The 18,470-nt window shown below is 38.7% G+C and overlaps 1 protein-coding gene across 2 annotated transcripts in view; it reads left to right on the plus strand.

Moving 5' to 3' along the window:
• Positions 1–18,470, plus strand: part of ANKRD33B (ankyrin repeat domain 33B) — a 66,331-nt gene that overhangs the window by 24,707 nt on the left and 23,154 nt on the right. For both annotated transcript variants that reach the window (XM_075271137.1, XM_075271138.1), the window contains exon 3: positions 2,900–3,029. In XM_075271137.1, coding sequence (XP_075127238.1) covers positions 2,900–3,029 — 130 coding nt within the window. The remainder of the gene's footprint in view (positions 1–2,899; positions 3,030–18,470) is intronic.

The raw sequence follows: 18,470 nt of genomic DNA on the forward strand, positions 1-18,470 counted from the left end.
GTTTTTGGGTTTCTGCGTCCTGCTGTGACTTGGGTTGCCCTGTGCGTGTCACACCCTCTGGACGGCTGTGGTTCTGGTTCCCAGAATTTACCAGTCCATCTCCACCATCAGAAGCTTTGGAGAAGACCTCTGGGGCCTGGTTCTGCTCCAGTTTGGAGGGTGTTGGATGCTCAGTGCTGTTTTGCCTCAGTGTGCTGGGGAGTCTGGTTGCCCAGGACTAACTGTCCGTTCTATACTGTATTTGGTTCCTAACACATAGTTTTTTCTCTTTTTATTTTTAGACACTGCAAAAAACCTGACTTGTGTTGAGGAGCTATTTAACCAGAATTGTGGTAGATAATGGAATAATATGCTGTGTACTCATTTGTGTTTCTTTAGTTACAGATTTTCATGTCACCAGGAAGTGATGGGTGTTGGGGCTATTTGTATTTTTTTTTTTTTTGTAGTTCTGGCAATTGTTAGCATTTGAGAAAGGCTTAGTGTGGACTAAAATGCATATCGCAGATTGAATATGTTCTGGTTTTTTTTTTGTTTTTTTTCTTTTTGGAAAAGCCTGGATTTGCACAGTACATGTAAAAAAAATTACAAGGAATATCAAGCAAGTGATTTCCAGGAGATTTTTGTCATGTGATTGGGAGCATTTTAGCCTTACCATGAGCACCCCATATTGAATGTCAATCAGATTCTTCTAAGGCCTGCAGGAAATTGTCATGTATTAAAAGAGGTTTGGACTCATGGGACAATGTAATATTATCACTTTACAAATTGTTGGTGTGACCTTATCTAGAATATGCAGTTGAGTTCTTGCTCTCAATTCATAGAAAGGTTGTTATAGAATTCAATAAGGTACAAAAGAGAGCCCCTGCCGAAAATGCTAAGCCAGCCCAGGACAAGTTGCACGCATATTGTTTTTATAAAGCGGGATTTCCTGGACTGGCTTAGGGTTAGTCAAAATGCCGCCCACTGCAGCTGACACAATAGCGCCGCCTGAGGCCGCTACCTTGAGAGGTCAATTTTTGTGTCTTTTCTGTTGTAAACTCTAAACCTGTGGTGTACTCTTACTTACCATTTATGTAGGCACATGAAGACTTGTTTTTGTGGGATGAAATGCATTTTCCAATTACACAATTTTGAGGTGTTTATAGCTTATTACCATAATTGAAATAAGTTGGGTGATTTCACCCACAGTTTCTTGGTAGGATTGGACAAACATCAATTCTAGCATTGCTTCTAATTCTTTCATATTTTTTTTGCAGTTCACTGTATAGCATGAGTAACATATTACCTTCCTTGTGTGGATCAGTACCATTATAGCAGTACCTAATTTATATATTTTTATTTTACTTTTAATAATTGCTTAGTAAACATTAAAAAATCAATTGTTTTTGCATCCCCATCTTCTGAGTATCATAATGTTATTAATGTTCTGCTGATGAAGCTGGCTGAAGGCTTGTTCGTCACAGGGCTTTACTTTTTAATGTAACTACTTTTGATCACTTATACTCCATTTTTCGTGATGCATTATTTCTGGAGATTTATTTATTTTTCTTCATTTTATTTGTGGTTTTCACTGTCCAGGTTGAATAATACTTTCGTTTTATTGTACAGATTCTATTGACAAAGTGTTACCTTGTATTTATTTGTTCATTGTTTCTCATTACTTCACATTATAAATTATCAATATATATCAATATATGGTAAAAAAAAAAGTATTTTTGTTTACTTATTTTATATTTCTAAACTTTGGGACTTGAACCAGCAATCATCTGAATGCCAACACGTTAATATGTACTGCAATACTCATAAATTGCAGTGTAAAAATGGCTGTCAGCAGCTGATGGTATGAGTACTGTCTCGCAGTATGTAAAAAGGGCTGAAAAAAGCAGACCTAGCATCACTAATAAGACCCCGGCACCTCCCAAATGTGGTACAAGACGGGGGGTAGGGTTGGGGGAACAACTTAGTAAAACCCCTAAGACGCCCTGGTGATGATTGACTGCTGCATTTATGGGATTAACAAGCTAAAGAAAAAGGAGTCATCACGTTTCGGCACCCTAGTTCTTGTGTAACAAAGACCCAGTATGCTCCAATCACTTTTGTGGGAGTCTCAAGAACAGTTGAGGGAGTGTTCAAGCTGGGAAGTGTAGTGTCACAAGAGCTGGAGCGCCGAAGTTACCGATTACTGACATAAGGGTATTAGAGAAAATTTTATTTTGGTTTTGTTGCTGTGTAACACAAGCTTTGCATTATATTTCTGCTTTGTGGAAAGATTTTATACCCCATTTACTTTAGTGCTTTTAGTTTGGTAATGCTTTTTACATTTCACTGGTGAGAGGTGTAATCAATGATGGACACTAAGCTGGAGAATGCAAGCTAAGACCCTACTATAAATAGAAAAGCTCTACACACATCACATTTATAGCAAGGATTTACGTTTCTTTTTTTCTACTAATCCTATTACATACCAAAACACGTAACCACTGCAACATTGGAGCAGTTTACATTTTGTCTGCTTAAATCAAACTACCATGTGCCCACTACATAAAATCTAATGTGCTTGTCCTGTATTTCTAGATCTTTCAACGCTCACACTACACTCACGAAGCACACACTACAATGTGTTTTGTGGCTCAGAAATTTTGTAGGCAAGAATAATATTGATATAATATTATGATATAATGATTAGAATAAAAATCTAATAATATTTTATACAATAATTATGATAATTTATTAGAGATTATATATATACACTGTATATATATATATATATATATATATATATATATATATATTAAAAAAATACCTATTACTTGTATTATATGATTGTTTCTTAATCATGTTTCTTTACATAACTTTGATTGAATTGAAGTCTAACATTATTCCCTTTCTATTTTTACAGACTGGACTTCTAGTTGCCTGTTATCAAGGTTATGTGGATATTGTAATATCTCTAGCACAATGTCCTCATGTTGATGTGAACTGGCAAGACACTGAAGGGAACACTGCTCTCATAACCGCTGCACAAGCAGGTGATTATTGTAAATTTATTTCTAATTTCAATCCTTAAGGCTAAGGCCCCACGTGACGTTACGCAGCAAAAAAGTGCTACGGGAAAAAAACGTAGAGGCAACGCATCACGGTTCTTTTCACAGTGCTTTAGACAGAACGTTTGCGGAGTTTGTTACAATTATACCTATGGGGAAACCACTGTCGTTTCGATAGGTATAATTGACATGCTGCGATTTCTAAAACTGCAACATCTTGGAAATCGCGGCGTGTTCATACTGTGGTTTTTACTGCAAAGTGGGCACGTGCTTCATTAGAATCCCATCCACTTTGCCCTTTCTGTAAAACGCTGTGATTTTTCCCAATGTTTCCATCCTGTGGGGCCCTGGGCTAAAGGGGTTTTCAGGTAAATGATACAGAAAACCCATCCTCAGCATAGGTCATCAATATCAGATTGACTTTGTTGTTCATATAGGAGCTTTGAGTTACTGCAGCTCAACTCCCTACAAGTGAAAGGGAGGTGACCCAAGGGCAGCCACTACATAGAGCCATCTGCTTCCATCTCTGTCCTCCATATAATGACTGCTAAGAATAGCTGATATTTGGGAATCCCAAGTGTTGGGCTCCATGGATCTGATATAAAGGATGGGTCAACAAAATCATTTGCCTGGAAAACCCCTTTATTATGATATTAAATTAACTGGATGTGTATTTTCTTGAATCCAACAGGAGAAAAATAAGTTCCAGCTCATCCAAAATTTTCATATCTTCATTGACATAACCACGCCATAGTTTCTATAGCCTTTATTCTATAGCGCCATCTAAAGCAGTGTTTATAAACCTTTGTCATACATTTGGTCAAGAAAATGTGATCTCAATATAGTATATGCTGCATATTACACTGTGATGTTGCTTTTAAAATAAATTGGTAAAAATAAAATATACAAAGATAAAACACATATATGGAAGAGGAAAAATGTAACAAAAGACAACATTAAATAACTAGTACACTTGATAAAAGGATACGTCAATCGAGTTCAACCAAGGGATAGTAAAGGACCTGATTAAATCTATACATTTTGTGACAACTTGGGGGTTATGGGGATCACCACCTTATCGTCAAAATGGTTGGCCAATAAATTCTCACTTCAACACAGTGAATTGGCTCATCGTCATCATCACCAGTCCCTATACCCAATGCTCTTTGCAGTTTACATGTAGGGGGCTGTCATTAATCTTTGCTGTACTTTAACTAGATCTCCTAGTCTCCAGGACACCAATCTAGGTAAAATGCATCCTGCTACTGTGTTAACTTGTAAACTAAAAGTCACAGGCAAGATGCCGAGAGCACAGACAAGATGTCTGCTTCTCAGCACAAGCGGGCACGATGACGTCACAGCATTGCACCTGTTGTGCAGAGAGCATAGACAAGCAGCTTATAAAGAGGCGGCAGTGTCCGCTTCATCCCCATCCTTCAAAGGGGATCACAGGTAGATGAGTACATCTCTACGATACAAAGATAAAGTTTTCTTAAGCTGATCTTTGGCAAAACTGAAATTCTCATGCTTGGAGGTTAGTGTTTAATGGCAAAATGGCAACTTATACATCCACCCCCTCTATCCCTAGGAAACACAACCCTTTAAAGCTCATTTGTGAAACTTGGGTATAGTTATTTATGAGGAACTTTGTCTCAGGAACTAAGTATTTTCTTTTATCAAATCTAAATATAAATTAGGAACATTTAAAAAATCAAACACCTTATTTCAAAACATAACTTTCCTGCTGGTCCATACCTTTATAACCTCGCGTCTGGACTGCGGTAATGTAATTTAAGTATATTTAAAGTAACTGGATGTAATAATTTCTGTCGCGCACATCCAGTGACGTAACTAGGTCCCGTGGCAAACTTCTGACATGCCCCCCCCCCACCAACGCCCGCCGAAGATCCCGACCGACCCCTCCCCCGCATTCCTGCACTCTATTATGCCCCATAGTGGCCCCTGTACACAGTATTATGCCCCATAGTAGCCCCTGTATACAGTATTATGCCCTATAATGGCCCCTGCACACAGTATTATGTCCCATAGCCATAGTGGCCCCTACACACTATTATGTCCCACTGTGGACATCCTTGAACAATTATTATACTCTGGGGTCTTTTCAGACTCCAGAGTATAATAATTGGAGACCAAAGGGGATACCAACATAAAAAACACTGTTACGTACCTATCTCCTGCTCCACTGCACCCAGTGGTGTCGGCCATCTTCAATGGTGTCTGGGACGTCACATGACCCGGGCCGCAGACCCCAGTCATGTGACATCAGGGAGAATCACAGAAGCCTGCTGAAAAGAAGCCTGCCCAGAGAGGTAAGTAACACTGTTTTTTATGTTCTCTTGCCTCCCCTGGACCTCCGATCATTATACTTGGGGTCTGAAAAGATCATGGTCTTGAGTTACATTCAGTATGGGGGTATGCAAAACATTTGCAAGGTGGAAGGCAATATCAATAGCCTAAAATATCAACAAGTATTAGCTTCCTCTTACATTCTCAATCATAAAAGGGGTCAAATTTGGCCGCAGGATGGTGCTCCATCTCATACATCCATCTTTACAGAACTCGTCCATAGATTAGTATGGGGGGGGCGTTCCTCACCTCTCAGTGTCATGGTCTCTCTGACAGTATAGTGCTACGGACAGTACTGTCAGGATAGGTGTTCCCAGTTAGACTGTCAGCAACTGCCCTTCTGACAGTGAAGAGTTATCAGTAAATGCACCGATATCTCTTCCACTGTCGGCTTTCTAGCGGTATATAAAACCACATTTGCCTGAGGTCTTGAAGGGTCCTCTTTAACCCCATAGAGAATAGAGGATATTGTCAAGAGGAAGATGAGACACCAGACCCAACAATGCAGGCAAACTGAAGGCTGCTATCAAAGCAATCTAGGATTCCATAACACCTATGCAGTGCCACAGACTGATCTCTCCATGTCACATTGCCGCATTGGTGAGGTCATTCATGCAAAAGGAGCATTGACCAAGTACTGAGGGCATTTACTGGACAGAGTTTTCATTTGGCCAACATTTCTGTGTTAAATAATTTTTTTTACAGTTGGTCTTATATAATATTTTAATTTTCTGATATAATGACTTTTGGGTTTTCCTTGGCTGTAAGCCATTATCTTCAACATTAACAGAAAGAAAACACTTCATAAAGTTCACTCTGTTTGTAATGACTTGGTATAATATATGGAATTCACTTTTTCAATTGAATTACTTAAAAAAAAAAAAACCTTTTTGATGATATTCTAATTTATTCAGTTGCACGTGTAAGTGTCTAAGTGCTAATGCCAGCCTTGAAAGGAACTTCTCTTTTTTGAGTTGAACCACAGCAGTCAAGTTATTGTGATCTTGGGGCCAAACATACAAAGAAATACAACCATGCAGTTCTAAACAAATGCCATTGTACTGTATACATAATACCCTTATCCATGTCGGGAATTATATCAGTACAGCACACATAATACCCATAGCAATACCAAATACCATAGTGCAGCCTAACAGCTCATCCCTACAGTGCCAAACAAATACCACAGTGCAGTGCTAAATACATAAGCAGAGGTGCCAAACACAAAGTACAGTGACACTGTTAGCTGCATTGCCTCCTAACCTTCCTCACTTATGATGGCAGGTAATGTCTTTCTAAATGCCTTTCCACTTTTTGCCAATTTTTCCCCGATAACACAACTCCAACAACGTCAAGAGCAAGCTCATGACAGAAAGAGGAGATTAGAGAGGAGCCTCCTATCTCCAGTAGGAGTATATGATGCCTCTGCACCCAGATTAGAGCATTCAGATTGCACATTTCGCCTGACTTGCTACCAAGTGAAGGACCTGTAGCATCTTGGTGGTAATGTTTCAAACCTTTCTTGCCCCATAGACTGAATTGATAATGCAAAGATGGCATTAATCCTCAGCAATGAGGCCTGCCTCACACTTTAAGAAGCAGTGGTCTTGATAAATTTTCACCCATATCTTCTATCATATCTTAGAGTTCAAAAGTAATGATGAATTGTTTGGCTTCCAGTTTACATCCATTTGACTCTCAGCTTGTATTTATTATTCATTATTGTACATTATTTGCTTTAAAACTGAACATTAGAAAGAACTGTCTGCATATGTACTCTTCATATCCAAACAGTTTATACTTATTGGCATGATAAGTAAAGTTAAGTAGCACATAATACAGTCCTATGAAAAAGTTTGGGCACTCCTATTAATCTTAATCATTTTAGTTCTAAATATTTTGGTGTTTGCAACAGCCATTTCAGTTTGATATATCTAATAACTGATGGACACAGTAATATTTCAGGATTGAAATGAGGTTTATTGTACTAACAGAAAATGTGCAATATGCATTAAACCAAAATGTGACCGGTGTAAAAGTATGGGCACCTCAACAGAAAAGTGACATTAATATTTAGTAGATCCTCCTTTTGCAAAGATAACAGCCTCTAGTCGCTTCCTGTAGCTTTTAATCAGTTCCTGGATCCTGGATGAAGGGATTTTGGACCATTCCTCTTTACAAAACAATTCAAGTTCAGTTAAGTTTGATGGTCGCTGAGCATGGACAGCCCACTCTCAAATGATCTGAAAACAAAGATTGTTCAACATAGTTGTTCAGGGGAAGGATACAAAAAGTTGTCTCAGAGATTTAACCTGTCAGTTTCCACTGTGAGGAACATAGTAAGGAAATGGAAGACCACAGGGACAGATCTTGTTAAGCCCAGAAGTGGCAGGCCAAGAAAAATATCAGAAAGGCAGAGAAGAAGAATGGTGAGAACAGTCAAGGACAATCCACAGACCACCTCCAAAGAGCTGCAGCATCATCTTGCTGCAGATGGTGTCACTGTGCATCGGTCAACAATACAGCGCACTTTGCACAAGGAGAAGCTGTATGGGAGAGTGATGAGAAAGAAGCCATTTCTGCAAGCACGCCACAAACAGAGTCGCTTGAAGTATGCAAAAGCACATTTGGACAAGCCAGCTTCACTTTGGAAGAAGGTCCTGTGGACTGATGAAACAAAGATTGAGTTGTTTGGTCATACAAAAAGGCGTTATGCATGGCGTCCAAAAAAAAAGCAGCATTCCAAGAAAAACACTTGCTACCCACTGTAAAATTTGGTGGAGGTTCCATCATGCTTTGGGGCTGTGTGGCCAATGCCGGCACTGGGAATCTTGTTAAAGTTGAGGGTCGCATGGATTCCACTTAGTATCAGCAGATTCATGAGAATAATGTTCAAGAATCAGTGACGAAGTTGAAGTTACGCCGGGGATGGATATTTCAGCAAGGCAATGATCCAAAACACCGCTCCAAATCCTCAGGCATTCATGCAGAGGAACAATTACAATGTTCTGGAATGGCCATCCCAGTCCCCAGACCTGAATATCATTGAACATGTGTGGAATGATTTGAAGCGGGCTGTCCAACTCGGCGACCATCAAACTTAACTGAACTTGAATTGTTTTGTAAAGAGGAATGGTCCAAAATACCTTCATCCAGGATCCAGGAACTGATTAAAAGCTACAGGAAGTGACTAGAGGCTGTTATCTTTGCAAAAGGAGGATCTACTAAATATTAATGTAACTTTTCTGTTGAGGTGCCCATACTTTTGCACCGGTCAAATTTTGGTTTAATGCATATTGCACATTTTCTGTTAGTACAATAAACCTAATTTCAATCCTGAAATATTACTGTGTCCATCAGTTATTAGATATATCAAACTGAAATGGCTGTTGCAAACACCAAAATATTTAGAACTAAAAATGATTAAGATTAATAGGGGTGCCCAAACTTTTTCATAGGACTATATATAATTTCTCATGTCTTGCAGATTTTTGGAAAGTACATTTTGTTTGCAAAAAGGGTTTGTTTGAGCACATCCACTTTAATGGCAAATTAGAATTCTTGCTTTTAATCACTGTTTATTGCAAAGTTATATGAAGTTGGTTGTATACATGAAATATTAGGTTGTCTGTTTAAAAAATATAGATTTGGGTATCACAGTAATAGTTTGTTGTGTTCAGTACAGATTTTTAACATATTAGCGAATGACAGCAAAATTTTGCTCGTCTTCTGTATGGGTGCATTCACACTGAGTAAACGCTAGCTTATTCTGAACGTAAAACACGTTCAGAATAAGCGGCGTCTAAAGCAGCTCCATTCATTTCTATGGGAGCGGGGATACGAGCGCTCCCCATAGAAATGAATGGGCTGCTTCTTTCACTCCGTGCAGTCCCATTGAAGTGAATGTACGCTCCGGCATGAGCAGAGCTTGCCGTATACGCCGGCACTCCCCATTCACTTCAATGGGACTGCACGGAGTGAAAGAAGCAGCCCATTCATTTCTATGGGGAGCGCTCGTATCCCCGCTCCCATAGAAATGAATGGAGCTGCTTTAGACGCCGCTTATTCTGAACGTGTTTTACGTTCAGAATAAGCTAGCGTTTACTCAGTGTGAATGCACCCTATCAGTGTTTTTGAGAGTACAAGCTCTTGTTATAGTTGATGTTTGCGATATATATAAATTGTTTACACGTTAATCTATTAAAGGGATCCTATCTTTTAAACACAATTTTTTTCTCCCTAACATGTCGGAATAGCCTTAACAAAGGCTATTCGTCTCCTACCTTTCCTTTTCTTCTCCACGCCGCCGTTCGCCTGCAATCCCGGTTTTTCTCAGTATGTAAATGAGCTCTCTCACAGCACTGGGGGGCGGGCCCCAGCGCTCAAACAGCACTGGGGGCATCCCCAATGCTGCCAGAGAGCTCTCTAGTGCCGCCTCCATCTTCTTCTGTGACGAGATCTTAAACACATTTTCTTCCGGTGGCGTCTTCTTACTTCTAGGCCTAGGGCCTAGGGCAAGCCGACTGCGCATGCCCACAGCCACAAGAAAAATGGCTGCTTCCACAGTATTGTAAGCGGCCATTTTCTCGTGGCTGGCAGGCATGCGCAGGCGGCTTGCCCTAGGCCCGAGGCCTAGAAGTATGCTGACGCCGATGGAAGAAGACGCGGTGAAGATCTTGTCGCAGAAGAAGATGGAGGCGGCGCTGGAGAGTTCTCTGGCAGCATTGGGGACGCCCCCAGTGCTGCGAGAGAGCTCATTTGTAGAGATGAGCGAGTACTGTTCGGATCAGCTGATCCGAACAGCACGCTCGCATAGAAATGAATGGACGTAGCCGGCACGCGGGGGGTTAAGCGGCCGGCCACCGTCAAAGCGGAAGTACCAGGTGCATCCATTCATTTCTATGGAGCGTGCTGTTCGGATCGGCTGATCCGAACAGTACTCGCTCATCTCTACTCATTTGCATACTGAGAAAAAACGGGATTGCAGGCGAACAGTGGCGTGGAGAGGAAAAGGAAAGGTAGGAGACGAATAGCCTTTCTTAAGGCTATTCCGACATGTTAGGGAGAAAAAATTGTGTTTAAAAGATCGGATCCCTTTAAAATATGTTTTGCGTGTGACTGTATGATTGAATATGAGATAAAAGCAGTAAATATATGTTTTAGCACAAATTTTCAAAAAATTATTTGCTTATAGTACCTTTCATAAACTTCCACTAGAATCTTAATTTTTTTAGCAAATCCAAAAGAAAAATTGGCATTAAAACACTAATCTTTATTGATATTACCATTAAAAATATTTCCCTGGGTACAAATTTTTTTTTATAAAAATAGTCTATTTATGCACCATATATTTCTAAACACCAAGGGGTATCTAATAAGTGTCTGAGAGCCCCTCTATTCAGTGGGTGTTTAAAAAAAACAACTATAAGACATTGCCTGTAGATAGCATGGCTAAAGTCAAAGACTATTGAGTGGGTGCTAGTTCAAATCCCCAATCTATCTGTTTTGAGGATCAGTTAGATACAATTCATCTCAGGCTAATTGACTGCTGAGTTGTAATATATATGACTGCTTCTTGCTCTTAAGAATTCAAAGAAGCATAAAGTAACTTTGTGTCAATATTGCCATGAGTTTGTTCATAGCAAATATATATCTAGTTATTATGCCTCTATATTGCATGTCAGCAGCACGATAGGTTAGCTGATGGCATGGTTAGGATTCAAAATAATAAGCAAATGTCTAATGAATAGGCGTCTCTACGCGTTTCCCCCCTGTTTACGGGGTTCCTCAGGAGACCTTTTGTATAAATACACCCCACGGTTATGATGCGATACCGCGTCGGTAATGAACTCCTATTCAACTGGGACTATCTGCATTAACATTCCCTGCAGCAGATTCTACCGTCCCCCAGCTTACTGAGTCCGCTAATCCTGCTCTAATAGCACAGCCTAGATGTTCATTAATGGCGGTTATAACCACCGTTCTCCGTGCCTTGATGGTAGGCACGGATAATTTTTACCAGCCGAAGGCAGAGTGCCGCAGCGAGTCCCTTTATACCCAGGACAAGAGGTGCGTACTTACCCGCCTTCCCGCTCGTCTCCCATGACTGAGGGCGTGTCATAGACTCCGCCCCCGTCAGTGATTGGTTAGCGGGCGGGACGCTCGGTAACTATGGTAACGGAGACGCTCATCTCCGTGCCCGGCCAGATGATTGCCAGCCTGCAGCGAATCGCACGTCTCCAGATCTTAACCTGTGTGTCCCTTAATGCAGTCCAGCTCTGGGTGACGCTTCAGCAGCTTTAGACTAGACAGTAACACGCCATGGTCATGAAGGTGTTTACATTTAAACCCTACTTAGAGGGTAAGAAGGCTGGTACCTATCATTTTCATAGATGACCCAATGTTGGACGCAAATAGAAAATATATACCACATCTGCCCTGCAGTTTGTCAGGAATGTAATAGCTAGGAAGTCCTGCATTCCTGACAAACTGCAGGGCAGATGTGGTATATATTTTCTATTTGCGTCCAACATTGGGTCATCTATGAAAATGATAGGTACCAGCCTTCTTACCCTCTAAGTAGGGTTTAAATGTAACATCTTCATGACCACGGCGTGTTACTGTCTAGTCTAAAGCTGCTGAAGCGTCACCCAGAGCTGGACTGCATTAAGGGACACACAGGTTAAGATCTGGAGACGTGCGATTTGCTGCAGGCTGGCAATCATCTGGCCGGGCACAGAGATGAGCGTCTCCGTTACCATAGTTACCGAGCGTCCCGCCCGCTAACCAATCACTGACGGGGGCGGAGTCTATGACACGCCCTCAGTCATGGGAGACGAGCGGGAAGGCGGGTAAGTACGCACCTCTTGTCCTGGGTATAAAGGGACTCGCTGCGGCACTCTGCCTTCAGCTGGTAAAAATTATCCGTGCCTACCATCAAGGCACGGAGAACGGTGGTTATAACCGCCATTTATGAACATCTAGGCTGTGCTATTAGAGCAGGATTAGCGGACTCAGTAAGCTGGGGGACGGTAGAATCTGCTGCAGGGAATGTTAATGCAGATAGTCCCAGTTGAATAGGAGTTCATTACCGACGCGGTATCGCATCATAACCGTGGGGTGTATTTATACAAAAGGTCTCCTGAGGAACCCCGTAAACAGGGGGGAAACGCGTAGAGACGCCTATTCATTAAACATTTGCTTATTATTTTGAATCCTAACCATGCCATCAGCTAACCTATCGTGATAATAACTAGATATATATTTGCTATGAACAAACTCATGGCAATATTGACACAAAGTTACTTTATGCTTCTTTGAATTCTTAAGAGCAAGAAGCAGTCATATATATTACAACTCAGCAGTTAATTAGCCTGAGATGAATTGTATCTAACTGATCCTCAAAACAGATAGATTGGGGATTTGAACTAGCACCCACTCAATAGTCTTTGAATTTAGCCATGCTATCTACAGGCAATGTCTTATAGTTGTTTTTTTTAAACACCCACTGAATAGAGGGGCTCTCAGACGCTTATTAGATACCCCTTGGTGTTTAGAAATATATGGTGCATAAATAGACTATTTTTATAAAAAAAAATTTGTACCCAGGGAAATATTTTTAATGGTAATATCAATAAAGATTAGTGTTTTAATGCCAATTTTTCTTTTGGATTTGCTTATAGTACCTTTCCCCATATTATGGAGTTATTGGACCGATCTGGTCAATTGTCTAATTTCAAAATAAACTACGCTAAGTGAGAAGCAATTATTCTACCCTCCAAACATAATCTTCATTCAGCTGGCAACCTTCCAAATTGCAATATCTAGGGGTAAAAACTACCAAAGATCCTAATGCCCTGTTCACACCTGCTTTTGTATTCCATCCAGAAGGAGTCTGCATGGAGACCCCCGAACTGAATACTAATGCAATTGCAAGCGCTGTGCAGTAAAAGCACATGGACCCCATAGACTATAATGGGGTCCGTGTGCTTGCCGCGCACTGCCCACACGACTTTTTGTCAATCTTATTTGCAAATCTTAAACATTTTAGGCTATGACGTTTTGCCATGGCATTTTGCTAGATTATGCCATTTCATAGTGTGAGATTTACTAGTTCAGACCTTTGGGACCCTCACTGATCCTGAGAATGATCAGCCCTTTACTGTTTGTTGAAGAATTAGTGGTGTCCTGCCCAGTTAAATAAATATACAGATGTAGCAAAGGATAACATGACTCGTAACTCATTAACAACATTGTAACACAGAGTATTAACTCAATTATTGCAATAGATTTTCAATGACTTTTGTTGTCTTCATAAATACCATGGATATCATGGCACAGAAATTTTCATACTGCAGAAAGTCAAGCTAAACAGTGCTACATATGTAGATCATTCTGTATATTTTTCTTAAACATGCGCAGGTAGGGGTGAGCAAAGCCATTCAGTATCAACTATTAAGTGTATAGATGGATAGAAAATTCCAATAACTGCACAACACAATGTGAAATGACCCTAACATAATAGATTTTCTTGAGTACCAGACATAGAGTACTAAAGGTGCAACTTAACGGGAGTATGTCAGAAGGAAAATGGGTATTAATTTAATGACTGTGCCTTCTGGGGCTGCTTCTGCACTTTCCAAAGATGCCTTTCTTATTCTGCATTGCTGCTCTTTTTTCATGAAAATCAGTTTTTCATCCTAATGCAAATTAGCTGAAAAGGGCTCTAAGGGCATTTCTTCTCCTGCAAGGCTGTGCTCTTCAAATTAGATAACCGATACCGGCGGTGGAGCTGGGTGGCAATTAGGGACGGTTTTCTAAAGCAGAGAGTGAAGCACCAACAGAAGAAAGTACCTTAAAGCCTAATTTTCAAGAGTATAAAATCCTTATTTTCATGAAAATGGAGCTACAAAAAATTTACACTAGAATTACTATTTGCTATAGTGAAGAAAGTAGAACATTTGTTTTGTTACTTATGAAATATTTTTGCTACTTGGCCATTGTTAAATATCTTGTATTTGCCGGTGAGACTTGTGTCCACTGTTAAATATCCGGACCTGGCCTTGTCCACGATAGGAAGAAGTCAGCTTGTTATAAATCAGTGTAGAGGTTTATTAATATCTTGAAGGAAAACACAGGAACAGGGAAAATGTCCAAATAACACAAATATCAGTCAATTGTCAATAGCTTACATCTTCAGAGAAGTTAAATCATCTGGATATCTTGTAGTTACAGCTTGGTTCATGCTTGTCATCTGGTTGGTGGACTTGGGCTGGTTACGACGTCCATGGATGTCCATCTGCCTGGACCACCCACCCTGGTGTTCCCAAAGACAGACCTCCTGGTCTTCCCCTGGTCTTCCCAAAGACAGACCCAGACATGTGTATTTCTTACTCATTTATATTCATGAGAGTGGGTGTTACCTTCCATCTTGTAGCTATGTAAGGAGATTTCTAAAATGGTCTACTCTAACCGCACCCATGCACCCAAAATATAAGACTATGATGTCAGTAGAGTGTTAACCCCATGTCTGCTGGAGAATATTGTAAATATATAATATTTAACATTTCCCCCTTTTGAGAGTGAAATATCTGTTTGAACTCTCAAGATATACCATACAACAATATTCATACAATTAGATTATATCTTCTTTCTTCTTTGCTGAATACTGGAACTTAATTTTCATTAATTGTCCATATAACAATAATTTCATCAATTTGCAATAAATTTTGTCATTAATAAATATTATGGTATGTTATGGTAAACTGTGATCAAAGATGAAAACAATTTGATACACTATCTACCCTACACCTGATGAAGGCTCTTCTTTCATCGTCTGGTCTTCTGGTCATCTCTTCTTCCATCATAATAGAAGGCTTATTACCACAAATGTAGTTCTTGACTTAAAGTCCTTTAGATTTCCTCCGTGTTGTGCAGATATTATAACGTTGTCCATTAAAGTTCATATTGAGAAGATATTGATATAACAACAAAGTCCATATGTTTCACTTCACCAAGACATAGACTGTAGAGGAGTTTCCTTTGGTAATTCACTTGACCACCTGTCACTGTAGAATCATGTGACACTTCTGGAGCAATACTGCAAAAGCAAGGCAAGTGTGAATTCTGACATCATCCCTGCTGCTTGTCAGTAAGGTTCAGTCCTGGAATCTCAGTCTCTTGGATACACAATTTCTGTGTTCGGGTTCTATCATTCACAACCCTTTTGCTCACCAAACAACTTGAAGTCTTGAAATAGAGAGGATTCCACCAAACATTGATGAGGACATCTTTATATCTGTCCAATCATCAGCTGATCAAAGGTTCCAACCTCCAGTAATAATTTTTAAACACAGTCCTTGGCATAAGCTTAAGCATATAGCATCATACCTTCAGATTTTGTCTTTTCCCGCACATCTTCTTCTTGTAACTGTTAAAGTCTTTTTATTAACATTTGATATCAAACTTTATCATAATCTTGGACTTGATTGAAGATAAGTTTTCTTTCCCTAATAACTAAGCCAAATTAGGCAATTGACTAAACTATAATATCACAGTGTACCATACCACTCATTTATATATCATACTTCTCTTTATATTGTATCAATATTTATATTTGACTTATAAAATATTGATATTCAATACATTTATCAAACTATCTGATAATAGTACTTTGGATACAATAATCTATATAAACATCATATATCAACATATATATATCTTTATATCTATATGTATGAATATGTATGTGTACTTTACTTGTGATGACAAATTGCAACATGACTTTGAAATATAATGTGATCTCATTAATTACCATTCTATAGACAATCACTATATTTATTCTTTAGTTAGAACTTTTCACCAATTATACTAAACATATATTCCTATATGAATGTGTTATCATACTTATCATACATTTTCTAAAGTTTAGTCACTTTATTTACCTTTTTTAATAAGAAATAATTTTATTTTAAACATTCATTTATTAAATATCATTGTGTTCTTTATCTGAGACACAATATTAACCTTTATTCATAAAAACGTATGTGCCTAAAGTTTCCTCTTAACACCTCGTCTCTTCACAGATTCCTGTGACCTTCTTAACCTTTCAGATACCTCCAATACCAAGAATAGAGACAAGACTTAAGACACTTGACTCTGTCTTACACTTAACTGTATATATTCTTGTGTACTGGCTGTATATGAACACCATATATATTAAATAAGTATATAAAACATAAACTTTTCAAAATATGTCACATCCTATAATCAGAAGTGTAAAGAATAAACCAGAGACTATCTCTCTTGATATCCCATCCTTTGATGAGATTGTGATACCTCTCCCTTCATGAAGATGATTAGCTTATCTAATTTGCATATAAGACACTTATGTTTTCCCAATGTTTGCTTTCCCAATGTTTGTAGATGTTGATGTGTGTAAGTGTATGCAAGTGTGTGCATACATGTAAGAATACATAATCAATAATAATACAATAAAACAATAATACAATACTGGCTATAGCTAACTAGATTTTCCACCATAACTAATATATTTATTATCCCATGATCCAATTACCCCAATAAACCTTTATTGTTTGTCAGGTTTGAACAAATATATTGAAGAGCTATCTATATCTTAGTCAAAAGCTTCTTCTTTTGCTACAAAATATTCACAAACTAAAATAACCTTCACCCTAGTGCAGCTGTCACCTTTTCCTCAGCTCATGTGACTTAAACACTTGGTATAAACATATGAGGTTCCTTTCAATGGATTTCACATATATTTGCTAATTTCCCAATTTAATATAGAGGATCATATAAGATAAAAAATAGAAAGAAATAGAAAAAGAAAATAGAAATAGAAAATAGAAAGAAATAGAAAATAGAAAGAAAATAGACGTCTCTTTGTTGGATATATTTTCCTTTTTTCCTTGTTGGATGCATCCTGATTTTCTTAGGCCTATTTGTGATGTCACAGATCTGTTGTATACACCAGTGGACACATAACACACATAACACTTATACTGACCAGCCCATCAGGGTCACAGGTCACAATGTGTTGCTGTCAATCAACTGACCACATGAACGAACACTTATTCTCACAGTAAGTAAGAGCTCCATGCCTAGTTGCATGCCTTCATACATAATGGATTATAACTTGAAAATCCTAAAAACATGGACTTTACATGAAACTATTGAAAAACATGCTTGAGGTAAGTTAGAACTTCTATCACTTTATCATGCATTGTTATTAGTCACACCATGTGAAATTAGTTTACTCATTAATAGTTAGACACTCCATGTATTCTTTTGGCTATAAGGAAAGAATGATGAATGAATGGACATCACTGATTGAACTGATCCATTTTTCCATATATCTATATCTGATGAGAAAAATAGATAAACTTTAGCAAAAACCAAATTAATACAATATTGATTTTAACCAATGGAAAAGTTTAATAACTTTATGGATTCCTAATACTATCTGATCATATTCATATATTGTACATATATTCATATACATGTCATATATTCATATATTGTATATAACATGCTCCTTCTCTCTCTGCATCTAGAGAGTGGACTATGACAAAAATCTGTCACCACACATGAGACTCTCCTCCTGTGTGTATATATATATACTGTATATAATAATATGATCCATAGTATTATTCACAATAGCATAATTAGGATTATTTATAAACATCATCACATAATCATGTGGATTATACCTGATCATTGGACTTCTCCTCATATAAAAGGGATTTCTCTTTATATAGCCAAATAGTACGTAAGTAAAACTCAGTAGACAGTCATTCCTTCAGAGATACTTTTAAATTCGACCCCTGACCTCCTTTCAGATATATATTTTTAAGTTAAACCCATGAACTTCCTGTCAACACGTCCATCCATAATAGCCTCGCCAGGTCATGAGAGAATGCCAAGCTTGCCCTTTTCCTAAGAATATAAGACAGGTCAGATGCCATTGGGTTACTGAAAAGATCTGACATTTTGGAGACAACTGGTACATTCCCAGATACAATCTTTTGACTATCAATA

The sequence above is a fragment of the Leptodactylus fuscus genome, chromosome 4 (assembly GCF_031893055.1).
Source record: "Leptodactylus fuscus isolate aLepFus1 chromosome 4, aLepFus1.hap2, whole genome shotgun sequence".
Lineage (NCBI taxonomy): Eukaryota > Metazoa > Chordata > Amphibia > Anura > Leptodactylidae > Leptodactylus > Leptodactylus fuscus.